The sequence below is a fragment of the Ammodytes marinus genome (genome assembly GCF_949987685.1).
Source record: "Ammodytes marinus genome assembly, chromosome: 25".
NCBI classification, from domain to species: domain Eukaryota; kingdom Metazoa; phylum Chordata; class Actinopteri; order Uranoscopiformes; family Ammodytidae; genus Ammodytes; species Ammodytes marinus.
Window position 1 is genome coordinate 1515226 of NC_137229.1, and position 17975 is coordinate 1533200.

The 17975-nt window shown below is 37.3% G+C and overlaps 2 protein-coding genes across 7 annotated transcripts; both read right to left on the minus strand.

Moving 5' to 3' along the window:
• LOC307270260 (apoptosis-associated speck-like protein containing a CARD) lies at window positions 1-7113 on the minus strand. Of its 3 annotated transcripts, none has more exons than XM_080053457.1 (5): window positions 7053-7113; window positions 6327-6423; window positions 1775-2040; window positions 1343-1390; window positions 1-742 (listed from the first exon to the last, which is right to left on the minus strand). In XM_080053457.1, exons 3-5 carry the CDS (start codon window positions 2028-2030, stop codon window positions 480-482), a joined length of 567 nt encoding a protein of 188 aa, XP_079909583.1. In that variant the 5' UTR covers window positions 2031-2040; window positions 6327-6423; window positions 7053-7113; the 3' UTR covers window positions 1-479. The 3 variants fall into 3 exon arrangements, with proteins under 3 accessions (XP_079909583.1, XP_079909584.1, XP_079909585.1); XM_080053458.1 differs by having other exon boundaries at window positions 6327-6418; window positions 7053-7077; XM_080053459.1 differs by lacking the exon at window positions 7053-7113 and having other exon boundaries at window positions 6351-6422.
• Window positions 7114-8423: 1310 nt separating this feature from the next.
• LOC307270258 (uncharacterized protein) lies at window positions 8424-17151 on the minus strand. 4 transcript variants are annotated; one of them, XM_080053453.1, is made up of 7 exons: window positions 17077-17129; window positions 16875-16967; window positions 16344-16441; window positions 14583-14845; window positions 11998-12045; window positions 10386-10433; window positions 8424-9924 (listed from the first exon to the last, which is right to left on the minus strand). In XM_080053453.1, exons 4-7 carry the CDS (start codon window positions 14833-14835, stop codon window positions 9647-9649), a joined length of 627 nt encoding a protein of 208 aa, XP_079909579.1. In that variant the 5' UTR covers window positions 14836-14845; window positions 16344-16441; window positions 16875-16967; window positions 17077-17129; the 3' UTR covers window positions 8424-9646. The 4 variants fall into 4 exon arrangements, with proteins under 4 accessions (XP_079909579.1, XP_079909580.1, XP_079909578.1 ...); XM_080053454.1 differs by lacking the exon at window positions 16875-16967 and having other exon boundaries at window positions 10386-10427; window positions 17077-17151; XM_080053452.1 differs by lacking the exon at window positions 16875-16967 and having other exon boundaries at window positions 17077-17151.
• Window positions 17152-17975: the final 824 nt, after the last annotated feature.

Consider the following 17975-nt stretch of genomic DNA (forward strand, 5'->3'; position numbering starts at 1 on the left):
TGCAATCGGAAGATTTTATTATATAATTCAAAATAGGAAAGTGTTGGAATGGTCCCACAAAGAAAAAGAAAAGTGATTAAGACAATATTTCGGTTAAACTTTTGTGTATAACTCCGTTTCAAGTTATATAAAATAATTATAAAAAAAAGTTAAAAACAGACTCCGTTTGTTATTCGTTTGATGAAAACCTGACGTGCCTGGTGGGCTCCTTCCTCCCATTTCTTACATGATTGTCTGATAAACATCTGATTGGTTGAATCTGGTTTCAAACCAAACATTAAATCTCTCAGCGAAGGTGCCACATACCAAACAAATCTCAAATCATTTAAGTGTAAAATGAGTGTCTCAAGTTGTCTTATAAAAAAGAAGAAGAAAATATATAAACACACAGACCCATAGCATTAACATCACACTGTCCTCATTGTTAATTTTAAGGAAGACTTTACATTTGGTCTGAAAATGGATTTCACTACAAAAATTCACTTCTGTCCTTTGAGGTCAGCAACCAGAAGTGGCTCATTTTTCTCAAGGCTTCTGTAGAAGATGTTTTTAGCGGTATTACCAGCTCTCAGACCTCTAGAGTAGATCGCTCTCATCTGCTTCTGAGAGGGTGATAGAGCCATGATTTCATCATAACTCTCTTGATGGAGGACTTTTTCATCATGCAGCTCATCCAAAATGGGTCCAATGCAGCTCACTTTCTGGATCAGCTGGGCTTCATGTTTATCCACGAAGTCCGCGCCTGAGGAAAGACAGAAATATCTCCATTGACTGATTGGATTCGCTTAGTCAATACATTCCGTTTGAAGACAGTTTTCATTACAAGAAGCTATTAAACTTTAGCCTTTTATAATCAAAGTGTAGATTACTCAAATTCATTAAATATTTAGATGAAGAGTATGCCATTTTTAAGTTTTTAAAAAGTTATAATCTTTTCAAATTGTAAATAGTGTAATGTGTGTTGTATTCATACACTACAACACTTTGACCACTAAATGGTAGTATGTACCTAGTCTATGAGGTGATACTATTCAGGTGAGGAGTAATTTGGTAGCGAGAACACAAGGTTTTTACCATGAGTGTAACATAATTGGCAAATACAACAGAATAATAGAGTTACTCAGTTAAATAGCAAGTAGACGCAATGTTATGATGAAATAAATAAGTAAAAGTATGTCCCAATTGTATGCCTACTGCATCCTAAATAGATAATTTTTATGGTCAGATGTAGTATGTAGAATAGTGTAAAAGAAAGAGTATGAGATTTGTAACGCAGGGTGGGTTTCTAGACAATCTGATTACAAGCAGAGTACAAGTCATTTACAGAGGAGACGTTACTTACCGTCTACTGTGGGATTTACAGCAGTTGCTCCAGCTGAGGGTCCTGCAGCTGAAAACAAATGATAAGACATTTTCAAATATCTAAAGAATGGATCTGTTTAAAGTCTGTGACTTCTACTGCCTTTGGCAACCAACTATATTTTTGATTGATCTTTAGAGCAGGGGTCGTGGATATTTATCATGAATTTATGTGTTTATTATACCTTATACTGCTAGATAAGTTTATTGCATTTTATAATAATTATAATATATTTGTTATATTCCTAATGTTAGATGTGTTCAACATGCTATGCTATTTATTTACTAATCCACTATTTTTTAGTTCGATCTGATTCCAATACCTTGGTTATCGTGTCGGCATGCAATTAAGCATTTTATTTTAAAAGCAAAATATTTCTTTCTGTGAACCTGACATGGTGAGTGAGTGTTTTACCTCCAGAGTTGTCTTTGGACAGAAGCTCCACCAGGTCGTTCCTCTGCATCTGCTTCAGAATGTCTCTGGTCACATCCAGTGCCTTCTGGGGGAAGCGCTGCACCAACAGATTCACAGTCTTCGGCCGGTTTAAACCCTCCACGTCAGATTCTTCAATTTTTTTTTCAGATTTTTCCAGGTGCCACAGGAAATCACTGAAATCAGCTGTCCCCAACTTTTTCAGAGTTGTAAGAAGAAGAGCTTCGGTTGGATCCATCGTTGCTCACCTGTGTAGATCAGAGGACAGAGGAAAATTCAGTTGTTGTTGACTCTAGCGCCCCCTTTGGACCAAAGCGGTAGTGTATTTACCACACCAGGGCCTGCTGTCCTTAAGAGCTATGCTAGTGCTTGCTGCTGTGCTGGATTTACTTGTGTCTATGGAGTGACCAGTGTCACCAAGTCTCACGCTTTGGCCGTGAGACACACGCATATCAACCAGTTCACACGCTCACACGCCACACCTCCAATTTCTCACGCAGAGAAATTAATCCCCGTAATATATATTTTTTTTTGGTACTTTTACTTTGAAAGTCTTATTTTGAAAAGCTAAACGGACTGAGTTCCGTGACATCCTCTTTCTGCCATGCTTTCTGCATGCGCGGTGTCTTTATAGGTCCATGGCCGTGTGCAGCATAGACATTAGCCTCGTTCGACTTGGAGCCGTCTTGCTCAGACCTGCGCAACTATGACACGCATCTTGCTGAGCGCACAACAAAAATGCTGCAAAAATGCTGTGCGCTCAGCAAGCCGAGCGTCATAATTGCGCAGGTCTTAGCAAGACGGCGACATCTCAAACGAGGCTATTATAAAGTCTATGGTGTGCAGCCCGTAGCCGCAGCAGCCACTTGGCAAACCACCACGGCCACGCCCCCCTGCGTTACACTACAAAACTAATAAAAACCCTCCGCCTCCCAGTCCCGCCCTTTGTTCAAATTATATGGAAAATTAATGACAACAAGGACGCCGGTATTAAATGAACAAAGAGGTAAGAACACCTTAATTCAAATCAGTCACTTCACTTGATATATTCAAGCTTATTTTGCATTATGTTATTGGGCTGGTTGACACACCAACACATTTTTGTTCTAAAATGTTGTCAATATTAATTGAATGAATGTATTGAGTAACTAAGCTTAGAGGTTACTGTGGGAAAAATATGTTCTGAGAAGACATCAAGTGTCATAGATTTAATATAATAATGGTGAATTGAAATTGGATAATTATAATAATAATAATAATAATAATAATAATAATAATAATACATTTTATTTATATAGCGCTCTTCTCTCACTCAGAGCGCTTTACAAAAACAAAACAATAAACAAACAAAAATAACATGTAGAGTTGGGTTGGTGGGTGAACTAGGGGTAGGCAGAGGAGAAGAAATGGGTCTTGAGTTTGGACTGGAAGATGGTGAGGGACTCCGAGTCACGGATATGTTGGGGGAGGCTGTTCCAGAGCCTGGGAGCTGCCCTGGAGAAAGCTCTGTCACCAAAGCTGCAGAGTTTAGATGTGTGGGTGGAGAGGAGACTGGCTGAGGAGGATCTGAGGGCCCGAGGGGGTTGATAGGGGGAGAGAAGGTCAGTGAGATATGGGGGGGCCAGATGGTGGAGGGCTTTGTAGGTGAGGACCAGGAGTTTGTAATTGATCCGGAATGAAATGGGGAGCCAGTGGAGCTTTTTGAGGACTGGGGTGATGTGGTTCCACGAGTTGGTGTGAGTGAGGAGAAGGGCAGCTGCATTCTGGACACGTTGGAGTCTGTTGATGGAGGTGGTGCTGATGCCGGCGAGGAGTAAATTACAATAGTCAAGGCGGGAGGAGATGAAGGCATGGATGAGTCTTTCAGCAGCATGGGGTGTGAGGGAGGATCTAATCTTTGCAATATTACGGAGGTGATAGAAGGAGGTTTTGACAGTGTGACAGATGTGGGGTTCAAGGGAGAGGGTGGGATCAAAAATAACCCATACAATGTTGAATAGGCCTACATATAGAATAATTACCTTTATTACAGTTTAACCAAATGTTTTAACAATAGGCTACAGGAGATATTTGAAAGCACTACACATGCATTGTAGGCTATTCAATTAAATTTGTGTCAGCGAAACCGTGAATGTTCTCTTTTACTTTACATAAAAATGAATGCAGAAAAGGCACACATTGCTTCATAAAAATTCACCAGAATGCAGGAAATTAAGTGTTTAATGCTAAAAAAATTCTGGGGGGGACCCCCAGACCCCCACTTACAATATGTCCACACCCAATGTTTAATTAAAACCTGTCCTACGACTTTGCAATTCATGAATTTGTTTATTTTAATAAGATTTTTGATGTTTTATCACATTTTCCAATTGTCTTTTATTTCTGATTTATTATGAACAATATGTAAACTTGCAGGACACTAGCAAAAATGATTGGGTGGGAAAGAGGACACGGTTTTGGGTCCCTCGGCCAAAAAATCTCACTCCAAACTTTTGGTGAAACTTGGCAGCCCTGGGGCCTCATTTATAAAGCTTTGCGTGGGATTCACGTGGAAGCTGGCGTACGGAAGAAATGTAGGATGTACGTGCGAACAAAAATATTCGGATTTATAAAACAGTGCGCACTCACGTCCTACGCCTGTTTCCCTTTATAAATCACAATCAACTCTAAATGTGGCGCAGCCTTTGCGGGCTTCACGTACCGCCCATATTTACCCATACATAGTCATCGACACGCCCGAATTAATATCATTTACTGAGTGCATGAAGGCGGTAGTGGCAATCGCCGACTGAAAGGGAAATGGAAAAATAAACTCCACACGGTGTGGATCACTGCGGTCACCCCGAAGTAGCCGTTGGAGAAGTGGCGAACAGGGAAAATATAGTTTGGTGGCAGTGTGAGCGTAAAGGCGATAGAGTGCAGCCTGTGGCGATCTCTGTGAACGCTGTGGCCGAAATAAAAAGAAGTGATCCGACATAAAAGTGGACGCAAACAAGTGCATATCCTCACTCACACAACAGTGTTTGTGCCACGAGCGGGGGGCACTGAGACCCCCCATGAGATACAGATTCGGAGAATTCATCCCGGGGCAGTGACGGGCGGCGGAGGGTTAATAATAAACTTCACAGTCCCTTTCAAAACACAATCGCGACGTGCTTAAACACAAAGAAAAACACATAAATAAAACGGACTAAAAGCCGTGAAAAAAATCACAGTAGCCTATGTGATGTACAGTATGGCTTATCATTAGTGTATGAAAAGGTGCACTCCTGTCTGCCTGACTGAGGCATCGAGAACAGCGTCAGTGTAAAAGTAATAGGCTGTATTCCACCTCAATATTATCAGAATTAATTCCACAACATGCAGATAGGTTATTCTTTAATAACTGCAGAGCTTATTCGAACGTTGCTATTTTGTTTTTATTTGCACTCATATGTCTCCGTTTGTAGGCTATTTAAGATCCTAATTCGTTTTGTTTTTGTTGGTATCACTCCATGGAAAAATCCGTGGAGGCATTTGTTCATTAGTTGTAAGAATGGCTTCATCCGTTTTGCAAAGGAACTCCCAATATATGATAGACCTACATGGCTTATAATAGGCCTATCTGGATAAATTTTACACAAACACATTCGTTCTCGCACTTCATACATGTGCCGACGGAGTCGCCGTTTCTCCTTTCTCCACTTTCTGTGCGTACGCATGGGTCAGAGTTTGCGTGGAGGACCGCACATCTCCCGTCAAGTTTGGTTTTTATAAATCCCAATATTTGCTTAGAAATTGGCGTGCGCCCTCTTCTGGGCGTACGCAACGTTTATAAATGAGGCCCCTGGAGTGACAGAGTAGGGGATTGTGTCAATGCCTGATCAAAACACCCCAAAGCAATAAATAGATCACAAGATGTTCTTGTTGGCAGTTTTAAGGTGGTCATATCCGGCCCCAAAAAAGTCACCAACTCAAATATTTTGTTGGAACATCTTTAGCTTTGATTAAGGCACATATTCGCTGTAGCACATTTTGACATTTGACAGCATGTACTGTATGTTGCTACAAAACTTTATTCTTCTGGCCCCCTCAGCAAAAGTACAATGATGACTTCTGCTACAGCCACGTCTCCCCCAAACTCCTTATAGTGACTGATATGTATATCTCCAAAAGGTAGCACACTTACTATGTATAAGAACTGAATACAAACACACTTAAAAAATACCAAACTATCCCTTTAACACCGTACATGGGCATGACCGTTGAATGAAGTGTATACTATTTGTGATTAAATTAGTTATTTCAATCTTAAGCCTGCTATAACAGATATACAGTATATGGTAATGCATGTAAGCAGTACAAATTAGTAATACATGGAAAATTACCAACATTTATTTTAGGTATTTCTAACAGTGGTTAATAAACCACCCAACAAGCACACAGGAACGTTTAGTTTTTCTTGTATAATGAACATAATGAATGCTCTTGAAGTTCTGCCATGTTTTTTTTATACCTGCCTAAACCTGTTTTATTTCGTCTGTGCCATACACACCTGTCCAGTCACGCCCAGCTATACCTGTCGTCTCTCCGTTGATCTCCTTCCCTGGAACTCACTTTCTGACGGGATTTTCTGGATCTCTGCTGCTGCACTGTTGAATATTATTTATTTAGCATTAAAACAGTTTTTACTGTTTACAGAGTCTGCATTGGGGGGCCAGTTACAAATACTAGTTATAAGTTAAAACGAACACAAGTTAGTCTGTCAAAACTACAACATATTATACAAGAAAGATATAGACGCTCCTTTCCTTTTATGGCCCAAAAATGTTTCTACTTTAATTAGTAATTACTACACAAGAAATGGCTAAACAAAAACTCATGTAACTACTTGACTCACTATGCAAATATAAATGTAGTTGAACTAGCAGGAAACTACTGCAAAATGGAGTTCAACACTTTCGTTACATGGATTCCCCAATACACTACACTGGCTATATAGCTTTCATACTTGACCCTGATCTTATGCAACCACTGTATGGCTGTTTATAGAAGCCTAACAGAGTACCGCACCCTTATCTTGTGTCTGCAGCAGCTTCTGTCTCTGCTCTCATACGGCGAGAGAGACTCACTTCCTCCCAACAAACAGTCATATACACAGGCAAAACACACATCTAGTGCTGAGCAAAACTGAGATATTACTGTCACTGAAAAAATATTTATGAATAATTTTTAATATTTTTGTCATACTCCCAACTGCAATCTTAGTATTTTTACTCACCCTGCCTCAGAAAGCCTGTTTCCCTCCTATAGCACCGTCAAGTTTAAAATGAAGTCTGAACTTTTTACTTTCACTTTCCCCAACTGTTTTGCTCCTCCTCCCTTCTTATAGGAAACAGCTGTATTGGCCCAGTACGTTAAAGGTGGAGTCAGTGATTCTGCAAAAAGCTTGTTGTAAAATCAGTTTTCATCAAAATCAGTGAATGTCTCTTCTTAATTCATGAAGAAATTAAAGTTTTAACAAACAACCGTACACACACAAACAGTGCACACACAGTACAGACAGGTAGCAGATTGTGAAGAGATATTCACTGGTTAGACAAAAAGTAATCTTGTCAACATTCTCCAGAATCACTAAGTCCAGCTTTTTTAAGTACAATTTAAAAATTTGAAATGAATAATTTCACCTTTCAAAAACCCAAGAATGGTTGGTCCAAGATTTAGAACAAAACATGGTGAAGCAGAATTCTGTTATTGACCTCAGACCTGGAGTAACCGCCCAGATCATATCAGACAAGCCCACACTGACTGTTTTAAAGTCAAAGCTGACGACTTTTCTATTTTATATAGCCTATTCCACCCTATTTATTAGCTTTTAAATCGTTTTTTATTGAACTCTGTACTTTGTTGTTTGATTATTTATTGTGAAGATTTTCAGTTGCCTTCCTGTACGAAATGTGCTATAAAAATACAGTTGCCTTGCCAACGTCACCTCATACTTTTGCATATGCTTGCTGTAGTTATCATTTTAATTGAAAATGTGTTTCAAACTGACACAAGTACGAGAAAAATAAATAAATATTCTGTATATGAAAAGCAACAATGAACAACGACATACAATGAGGTAGTCCAACTGGCTTTGCACTAAGTAATATTAAAACATGCCCCTCATTCTTACAAGGTACATGGAGTGAGTAGTGGTGAAGTAATGGGATATCGGGCTATCAAATTATGCTACATCTGAAATCTTATAAAGGTCTTTTTTTAAGCCCCAGTAAAACCAAATCCAGAAATATGCTCCCAACTATGTAATTTGGTGTTAGTTGCATGATGGTAAAGCATCTGAAAAGAGTCAGGTATATTTATCAATCCAAATGGAAAATACTGTCATTCAAATGTTTTAAACTTTATAGAATTGTGGTATAGATTATCTTATTTTATTAACTGGTTCTTATGGCACAGTTAGTATTTTGAACCAATCACAGCAGTTCCCTGCCCAAACGTTATACAAACAATGACTGTTTGCACACAAATGCTCACTTAAAACTTTGAAGTCAAACCAAACACCAAAGACAAAAATGCACACAATACACACATCCTCTCATATGTTCAGTTGTTCTACCCAACCAAAGTTATTTATCAGACAGCTCCCTCTGGTGACACTAAATGCTCATAACATCATCTGTCAAGTATGCAGTCACCAAGAGCTGCAAACAGACTATATCCCTTCTACAAAACATTAGATCCATTATGATTAAACATGCTGGAAACAGAATATCTGAGTAATATGTCAGACAGGAGAAAAGTGGATCGCCCTTACGCCTTTCTTCATATGCATTACATTTTAGAGGGAACCTGCAGCAAAGGAAAGGTGTGGTGGCACCATTCCAATACAATATAATCATGGATATAATGTTAATTGTTTGGTAATAGGCAACAGTCTTGGCAGGAAACATTCAAAACTAAAAAAAAAATGTAGGTGTGAGAAAAATAATATCCAAACGATACACAACATGATCAATTTAAACCTCAACATCATCTCATAAGGGAAGGACTTAAAACACCTCAGAACTACACAAGCGTTATTTAAAAGTTCCCTACCGACTATATGACACTCAATAAAAATATAAGGACCACACAATACTCAGAAGATTTAATTATATATTTCAAAATAGAAAATGGAATAGAATTGTGGAATGACCCCACAATAGAAAAATTAAATTGATAAAGACAATCTTTCGGTTAAACTTTACACAAAAAACTTGGATGATGGATAACGTGGATGGACGTTTCTTACATAAACATGATTTGCTAAATCTGGTTTCAAAACGTACAGTGAAGGTGTGTACGCACTACGCACAACAATTTCAACTCATTTATCTCATTGGTATAGGCTTAGCAAGCCTAACGAGACATTTAAAAATCACAAACAAGAAAAAATTATTACATGATTATAAATAACAGGCTAAAATTATCAAAAATGGAAAATTAAAAGGTCCAAAAAGAGCCCAGATTCACTTCCGCTTCCTAATGTTACAGAGTTTGAGGGTAACATATTTATCATTCCGTAAGGACAAGGTATGTATATGTATCCAATACAATGTATTGGCCAAATAGCAAAGCATAAACATTGAGCATCATTACTTTTTTTCTCCCATTCTTTCTCCCCTAACATAAACCTATTTTGACTTTTTAAGATGAAAGATATTTAAAAAACATTTTTATAATTAATCTAACATCAATCTAACATTTAACATAATTATATTTTGTAATGATGTTTTAGGTTTTTCGCCCTAACCCAGTTCTTCAGAGAGAGGATTTTTCATCTCCAAACTTGGAGTTACAAAGCTATAAAACCACATTCTTGCTGTTGCTTCAGATTAGGTTCAGGGTGCTGGAAAGGCATTTATCCACTTTACAGAGAGCAGCAATCAGAGCTGAGCTGGCTGTAGATCCCTTCTTTCGTACCATGTCGATAAGGTCTCCTGCTTTTTCTGATCTCGGGACTTTTGCCTTGGCTGACTCCATTTCAAGATCATTTATTATACTTTGCTGAAGAAGTTGATCCAGAAGCTGGTTCAGAATAGGGTCAGACACTCTCTGTATGAAGTCGTTCCGAACTGAGAATAACCTTTTCTCATCTTGTTGAGGACCTGAAGGATAACCAGGACAATACTTTGTTATTCACTGACAATCACTTTCAGACAGAAATCTGATCTGAATTCATCAAACTACATTTCTATTTATGACATGACCTTTTCTCCAAACATTTTATTGATGACATTTTGGGAGTTATGTATCGATACTGTATTGCAAAGATAGGTATTGCGATATTTACATGTATCGATTGCTGCTAAACTAAACATCTCCTGACTTTGGAAGTACTCACAAACCAAAAAAAAAGCAAAAGTCCCCCAAATATCAAACTGATAATTCAAACATAGTAGGATGATGCAGCTGTAATCAGAGGGTATTACTCCTGAGCCTGTTCTATATTTAGGACAGGCTAAAGTTAAATAACGGAAGGAAGAACGTTTCTATATCAGATGCTGGATTTCTAGACAATTCGATCACAAGCAGAGTACAAGTCCATTACAGAGGAGACGTTTCTTACCGTCTACTGTGGGATTTACAGCAGTTGCTCCAGGTGAGGGTCCTGCAGCTGAAACAAATAATAAACATTTTTAAATATCTAAAGAACACATCTGTTTAAAGTCTATGACTTCTACTCCTTTGGCAAACAACTATAATTTGGAGATTTTTTTCAGATACGTTTGCATTTCTTTGTTGGGGGACAAGGGTCAATATTTAACAGAAAATGATATGGGTTTAGTCATTACCAGTATAATCATGGGAATTTATCATGATCGTGTGTTTATTTGACCTTATACTGCTAGATAAGTTTATTGCATTTTATAATAATTATAAAATATATGTTCATTATTCCTAATGTTAGATTTGTTTAATATTTTGTTATGCACTGAACTGACGAATGGGAATTATTGTTACAAGAAATATGAATACCTATTGCTATTATTTTTTAAGATTCACCGATTCTCTATTTTTCAGTACAATCTGATTCCGATATCTGGGTTATGAATATCGGCATGCAATTAAGCTAGCAAACTGTAACCCGCAAGTATGTTAGACAACAGTATTGTAGATGAAAGGAAATTATTCACAGCATAGAACAGTATAACAATGTAAAACTAACATGTCATTTACGCACACATCAGGAAGGAATGCCTGTGACTGAGTGGGCAAGCGATAGCGAGTGGGTGAGTGACCTGCACAGGCTAGTTAAATGTCATGTCCAGTGACTGTGTAAAAAAAGACTTGGCTACTTTGTATAGGTACTATTAAAATCAGTTAATAGTTAGAAAACATTTTATTAATTATATATTTTTAAAATTTTGGGGACCCCTGCTTTAGACCTTACTCTCAATACATTCAGCATTTTAATAAAAAAGAAAAAAATGTCTGAAAATGTGTGTGATTGCTGGATGCTTAAAACTTAAAGCTAAACTGGATTGATGAGGGAGTACAATAAAAAGTTTCAAATATGCAATTGGCATGAATCAAAGCGTAGATAACTCAAATTCATTAAATATTAATATGAAGAGTGTTACATTTTTAAGTTTTTATAAAGTTAGAACCTTTTCAAATTCTATATAGTGTAAATTGTGTGTGTTGTATTCATAGACTACAACAGTTTGACCATTAGATGGTAGTATGAAACCAAGGTTGTTACCATGAGTGTAACATAATCGGCAAAAACAGAATAATAGAGTTACTCAGTTAAATAGCTAGTAATCTGATTCACCTTGCATTCATCTCATCAGTGATATTTCTGTCGGTAAGAGAAATGGAACATCAACCAAAGATATGTTATTTTTAAGACATAATTAACTTGATAGGCGCCAACAACTTTGTTTTTCCTTTTTCAAGTGACTATTTTGGAAAATTTGAATTGAGTTGATAGTCAAAACAGCACTGAACTGCATCTGAAAGAGTAAGATTAACGTTTACAGATATAACATCAAGAATTCTCTAAACCTCTCATCAGCAAATTTTTGGGAAAAACACTTAATAACTTTGTCCTAAAGATCGATATTTTTTCGATAAATGTGAATATGATTGTTAGAAAATAAAGAAGGCTTTTATATCAGAGTATTGGTTTCTAGACAATCTGATCACAAGGCATTTACAGAGAAGACGTTACCTACCGGCTACTGTGGGATTTAGAGCAGTTGCTCCAGGAGAGGGGCCTGCAGCTGAAACAAATAATAGACATTTTTAAATATCTAAATAATGGATCTGTTTAAAGTTTATGACTTCTACTCCTTTGGCAAACAACTATAATTTGGAGATCTTTTTTAGACCAGGGTTCCCCAAAACATTTTTATAAGTGAGGGCCAGATACGTTTGCATTTCTTTGTTGGGGGACAAGGGTCAATCTTTAACAGAAAATGATATGGGTTTAGTCATTACCAGTATTATCATGGGAATTTATCATGATCGTGTGTGTGTTCATTATACCTTATACTGCTAGATAAGTTTATTGCATTTTATAATAATTATAAAATATATTTGTTCATTATTCCTAATGTTAGATGTGTTTTAATATTTTGTTATTCACTGAACTGACGAATGGGAATTATTGTTACAAGAAATATGAATACCTATTGCTATTATTATTTAAGATTCACCGATTCACTATTCAGTACAATCTGATTCCGATATCTGGGTTATGAATATAGGCACGCAATTAAGCTAGCAAACTGTAACCCGCAAGTATTGTAGATGAAAGGAAATTATTCACAGCATAGAACAGTATAACAATGTAAAACTAACATGTCATTTACGCACACATCAGGAAGGAATGCCTGTGACTGAGTGGGCAAGCGATAGCGAGTGGGTGAGTGACCTGCACAGGCTAGTTAAATGCAGTGTTGGGCAAGTTACTTCAAAAGCGTAATGCGGTATTTATTACTTATTACTGGCATTTCAAAGTAGTTAGTTACATTACAATATTACTGTCTTTGAATTGTAAGGCATTACACTACTTTTACATTACTTTTGCATTACTTTCACCAAAATAACATGAAATATGGATTTGGTGTTCTCAATAGATCTTCTTGTGTTCAATGCAGCTCATTACACAGCAGGAGGTGACATGGTATGGCATAATGACTGAGCTAGGCTTAAGGCTAACACAAGTAGGCCTATGCTATATAATATAATGGTCACATTTATGGCTCATGGTGCAATACATTTTATAATAGAAATACTGTATCTTTAGGTATTTATTTAGCCTATATTAATATCAATAGAGCTAGAGCCTACTACTGTAGATTGAAAAAGTAAATTGAGCCTCAAAGATTTGTTTCTTGCGTTCTGGCGACTTAAAAGCACAAACAAGTTGTTCACATCATCATCAACTTTTGCCTTTTTTAGTTGTTCCAAAGAATCTGCCTTATCATCTTGCCATCTAATCTAAATGATAACAGCCCATTATGTTTGTTTATCGTCTCTCTTGCGTGACATTTTATAATAACAATAGTAGCCTAAATATACATCTCCTTTGCTAATTCAAAGCATCCACTCATTATGTTGGGAGTCGACGTGTGTGTCAGAGGCATGAATCGACAAAGCGATCAACTCTTATTGTGACTTTTTTGCTGCAGCACTTTTAGTGCTGAGGAGAGCTTGCCAACTGCGCTGTCCTTTACGCACCATCATTGCCGCCGTTATGTTAAGATTTCATAATTTGCATCAAAGCAAACCCTTTAGGCGCCGGGTTTTATTTTTAAAAATACTAGACTTTGACTCGCTCCGAGGGGCTGCTCCGAGACTGACCGCCTCCGAATGCTCTTAGACGGGGAGGGGCTCGCGGCAGCATCCGCTGCTCGTTGAGCACAGATTGATACGTGCTTTCACGTCAGAGTCTCCAAACACCACAAAAGTTTTCAATAACTTGGGCAGTGAGACGGAAGCCAGTAGGCTAGCGCATCTTTGGAATCAATTGTAGCAGCAAATCGAGTTTTCTTCTCCTCTAGCAGTAACATTAGCGTGGGTTTTTTTCTCCTCTGCGAAACTCGCAGTGTTGGCCAATTTGTATAAAAACAACAAACCAGTCAATTTCGGGTTTAAAATGCATTGTAACGCGCGTTTCTGAGCTATGTACCGCGTTACATATTACCATTTTTTTTGCTGTAATGCCTTACATTACCGCGTTACAGCAAAACGTAATGCATTACAGTAATGCATTACTTCCTGTAATGCGTTACTCCCAACACTGGTTAAATGTCATGTCCAGTGACTGTGTAAAAAAAAGACTTGGCTACTTTGTATAGGTACTATTAAAATCAGTTAATAGTTAGAAAACATTTTATTAATTATATATTTTTCAAATTTTGGGGACCCCTGCTTTAGACCTTACTCTCAATACATTCAGCATTTTAATAAAAAAGAAAAAAAATTCTGATGAAAATGTGTGTGATTGCTGGACGCTTAAAACTTAAAGCTAAACTGGATTGATGAGGGAGTACAATAAAAAGTTTCAAATATGCAATTGGCATGAATTTAGTTTAATAGTTGAATCCATATTGTATGAAAGGTGTGGAAGTTCAAAGTCCTAAAGTCTAAACTACATTTCATTTTGATGAAGAAGCACCTGAAAGTGAAGATTTGGAGAAAAAAAAGTTTCTAGTCTCTCAATAAAATTATTATTTAGTGCTAAGAAACACAAATGCTCTAAAAATATTTCAACTTCTCAGTCTTCCTATGAACCTGTGAGTGAGTGTTTTACCTCCGGAGTTGTCTTTGGACAGAAGCTCCACCAGGTCGTTCCTCTGCATCTGCTTCAGAATGTCTCTGGTCACATCCAGTGCCTTCTGGGGGAAGCGCCGCACCAACAGATTCACTGTCTTCGGACGGTTTAAATCCTCCACTTCAGATTCTTCAATTTTTTCCGATTTTTCCAGGTGCCACAGGAAAAGACCGAAATCATCTTTCCCCAACTTTTTCATCATTGTAAGAAGAAGAGCTTCGGTTGGATCCATCGTTGCTCACCTGTGTAGATCAGAGGAAAGAGGAAAATTCAGTTGTTGTTGACTCTAGTGCCCCCTTTGGAACAAAGCGGTAGTGTTTTTACCACACCGGGGCCTGCTGTCCTTAAAGGCCTACTTCACCGGTTTGAATATGAAGGTGTATTGAATTCTGAGATCCTATGTAGTATAAATGTGCAAAAAAAAAAAAAATCGGTTCATCCTAGCCTGAGAAAAGGCAGAAAGAGTGTTTTTTTAACCCTATATTTCCCCTTCTCGTGACATCACAGAAAGAGAAATATAGGGTTAAAAAAGACTTACTTTGTAAATATTACTGTGATGTCTTTTACTGTGACATCACAGTAATATTTGCAAAGTAAGTTTTTTTAACCCTATATTTCTCTTTCTATATAAATACTAGTTATAAATTCAAACGAACAAAAGTCAGGCTGTCAAAACTACAACATATTATGGTATAAGAAAGATTGAGCCATTCCTTTCCTTTCATGGCTCAAGAATGTTTGTAGTTTCAGTTGTTAACTACACAAAAAAAGGCTGAACAAATGTATTTTAACTGCTTGAATCACTATGCAAAATGGGGCGTGCTGGCTGCCATGATTTCCAAATGTTTTTTTTTTTTTTTCTTTTTTTAAGTGCTAGCAAGCGCGATGTATGCTTGTGTATGGTCATATCCGCGCGAAAGGCCGCAATTTCCAGTAAATAAATGTCCAAGTGTCTCTGTAGGCTATTTAAAAGGAAATCAAGCAAGTAGACGAATAATAACATTAATTAATTATTGGTTATCGCATCACAGAAGGCCTATAATAATAAAAAACACCACCTTAACTATGTTTTAAAAAAAAATGAATGAAATGCAAACCTCAGTGAATCATTTGCTCTTGTTTCTCTGTCCTGAGATTCACACAGACTGAGCAGTCTTGTTTAAATGTTACAAATTGAGCTAATAAACTGAACTTTGAATTTTTTTGCTGCAGAAGTTATCTCAGCTAATTGTTGTTATCTAATTTGATAATAAGGTGATTGTATGCAGAATGCTCGTGCCAGAAACTCATACAGTGGTATTGTACAGGTAAATAAATAAATATTAGCAGGTTCTCAATAGTATTTCAATTTAGGGGGGGCGCGAAAAAATTTCTGTCCCCTAGGGGGGGGCATGACAGAAAATAATTGAGAACCACTGCCATAAGGTAACACACTAACTATGTATAATAACTGAATACAACCACACTTAAGAAATACCAAACTATCCCTTTCACACCTCTCATTGGCATGACCGTTGAATCTAACTGTGGTAAATAAACCGCCCTACAAGCATACAGAAACTTTTAGTTTTTCTTGTATTATGAACATGCATCTCTCCTTGTTTTGAACAAGGTTAATGTTTAATTTGTACACTGTCCTTGTTCAAATAAAGTTACATTACATGAATGCTGTTGAAGTTCTGCCATGTTTTTTTTTTTATACCTGCCTAAACCTGTTTTTTTCATATGTACCATACACACCTTTCTGTCCAGTCACGCCCAGCTTCACCTGTCGTCTTTCTGTTGATCTCCTCTCCTGGAACTCACTTTCTGACGGGATTTGCTGGATCTCTGCTGCCCTGTTGGAAATAATTTATTTAGCATAAAAACAGTTTTCAACCCCTTCCTTTGTTTCCTGTGTCTGCATTGTGGGGCCAGTTAAAAATACTAGTTATAAATTCAAACGAACAAAAGTTAGTCTGTCAAAACTACAACATATTATGGCATTTATAAGAAAGATAGAGCCATTCCTTTCCTTTTATGGCTCAAAAATGTTTGTAGTTTCAGTAGTTAACTACAAAAAAATGGCAAAAACAAGTCATGTAACTACTTAAATCACTATGCAAATATGAATGAAGTTGATCTACCAGGAAGCTAATGCAAATTGGAGTTAAACTATTTCATTACATGGAGTTCACAACTACACTACACTGGCTATATAGCTTTTATACTTGACCCTGATCTTATGCAACCACTGTATGGCTGTTTATAGAAGCCTAACTGTGTACCTACCGCACCCTTTTCTTGTGTCTGCAGCAGCTCTCATACGGCGGGAGAGACTCACTTCCTCCAACAAACAGTCACATACACAGGCAACAGACATGTCTAGTAGTTCAGAGCAAAACCTAGTTATTACTGTCACTGAAAAATGATTGATGAATAATTTTTAATCTTTTTGTCATACTCCCAACCGCAATCTTAGTTTTTTACTCACCCTGCCTCAGAAAGCTTGTTTCCCTCCTATAGCACCGTCAAGTTTAAAATTCAGTTTGAACTTTTTACTTTCACTTTCCCCAACTGTTTTGCTCCTCCTCCCTTCTTATAGGAAACAGCTTTATTGGCCCAGTACGTTAAAGGTGTAGTCAGTGATTCTGGAGAATGCTTGTTGTAAAATCAGTAAAAAACAAAATCAGTGAATATCTCCTCACAACCTGCTACCTCTCATACTGTGTGCACTGAAAAAAAGGGTTTACTAAACAACCGCACACACACAAACCAGTGCACACACAGTACGGACAGGTGGCATTTTGTGACGACATATTGACTGATTTGACAAAAAGGGACTTTGTCAACAGACATTCTCCAGAATTGCTTACCCCAACTTTAAGTACAATTTTTAAAAATGTAAAACTAATAATAGCTTAGTTTAATAGCATATTTTAAAACTCCAAGGATGCTTCACAAATAACCCCTTGTGTAACGCTGAGGTCATCTGAAGCCGGCCTACGGGTTGGTCCAAGATTTAGAACAAAACATAGTGAAGCAGAATTCAGCCTGCTACTTACCATAACACCAAGCCCACACTGACTGTTATAAAGTCAAAGCTAACAACTTTTCTATTTCCACCCTATTTATTAGTTTTAAATCGTTTTTTTATTGAACTCTGTACTTTTGTTGTTTGATTATTTATTGTGAAGCATTTTCAGTTGCCTTACCAATGTGACTTCATACTTTTGCATGCTTGCTGTAGTTATCATTTTAATGCTAAATTTGTTTCAAACTGACACAAGTATGAGAAAAATATTCTGTATATGAAAAGTCACAATAAAAAACTACATACAATAAGGTAGTCCAACTGGCTTTGCAGTGAGAAGTAATACCAAACCGCCTTTC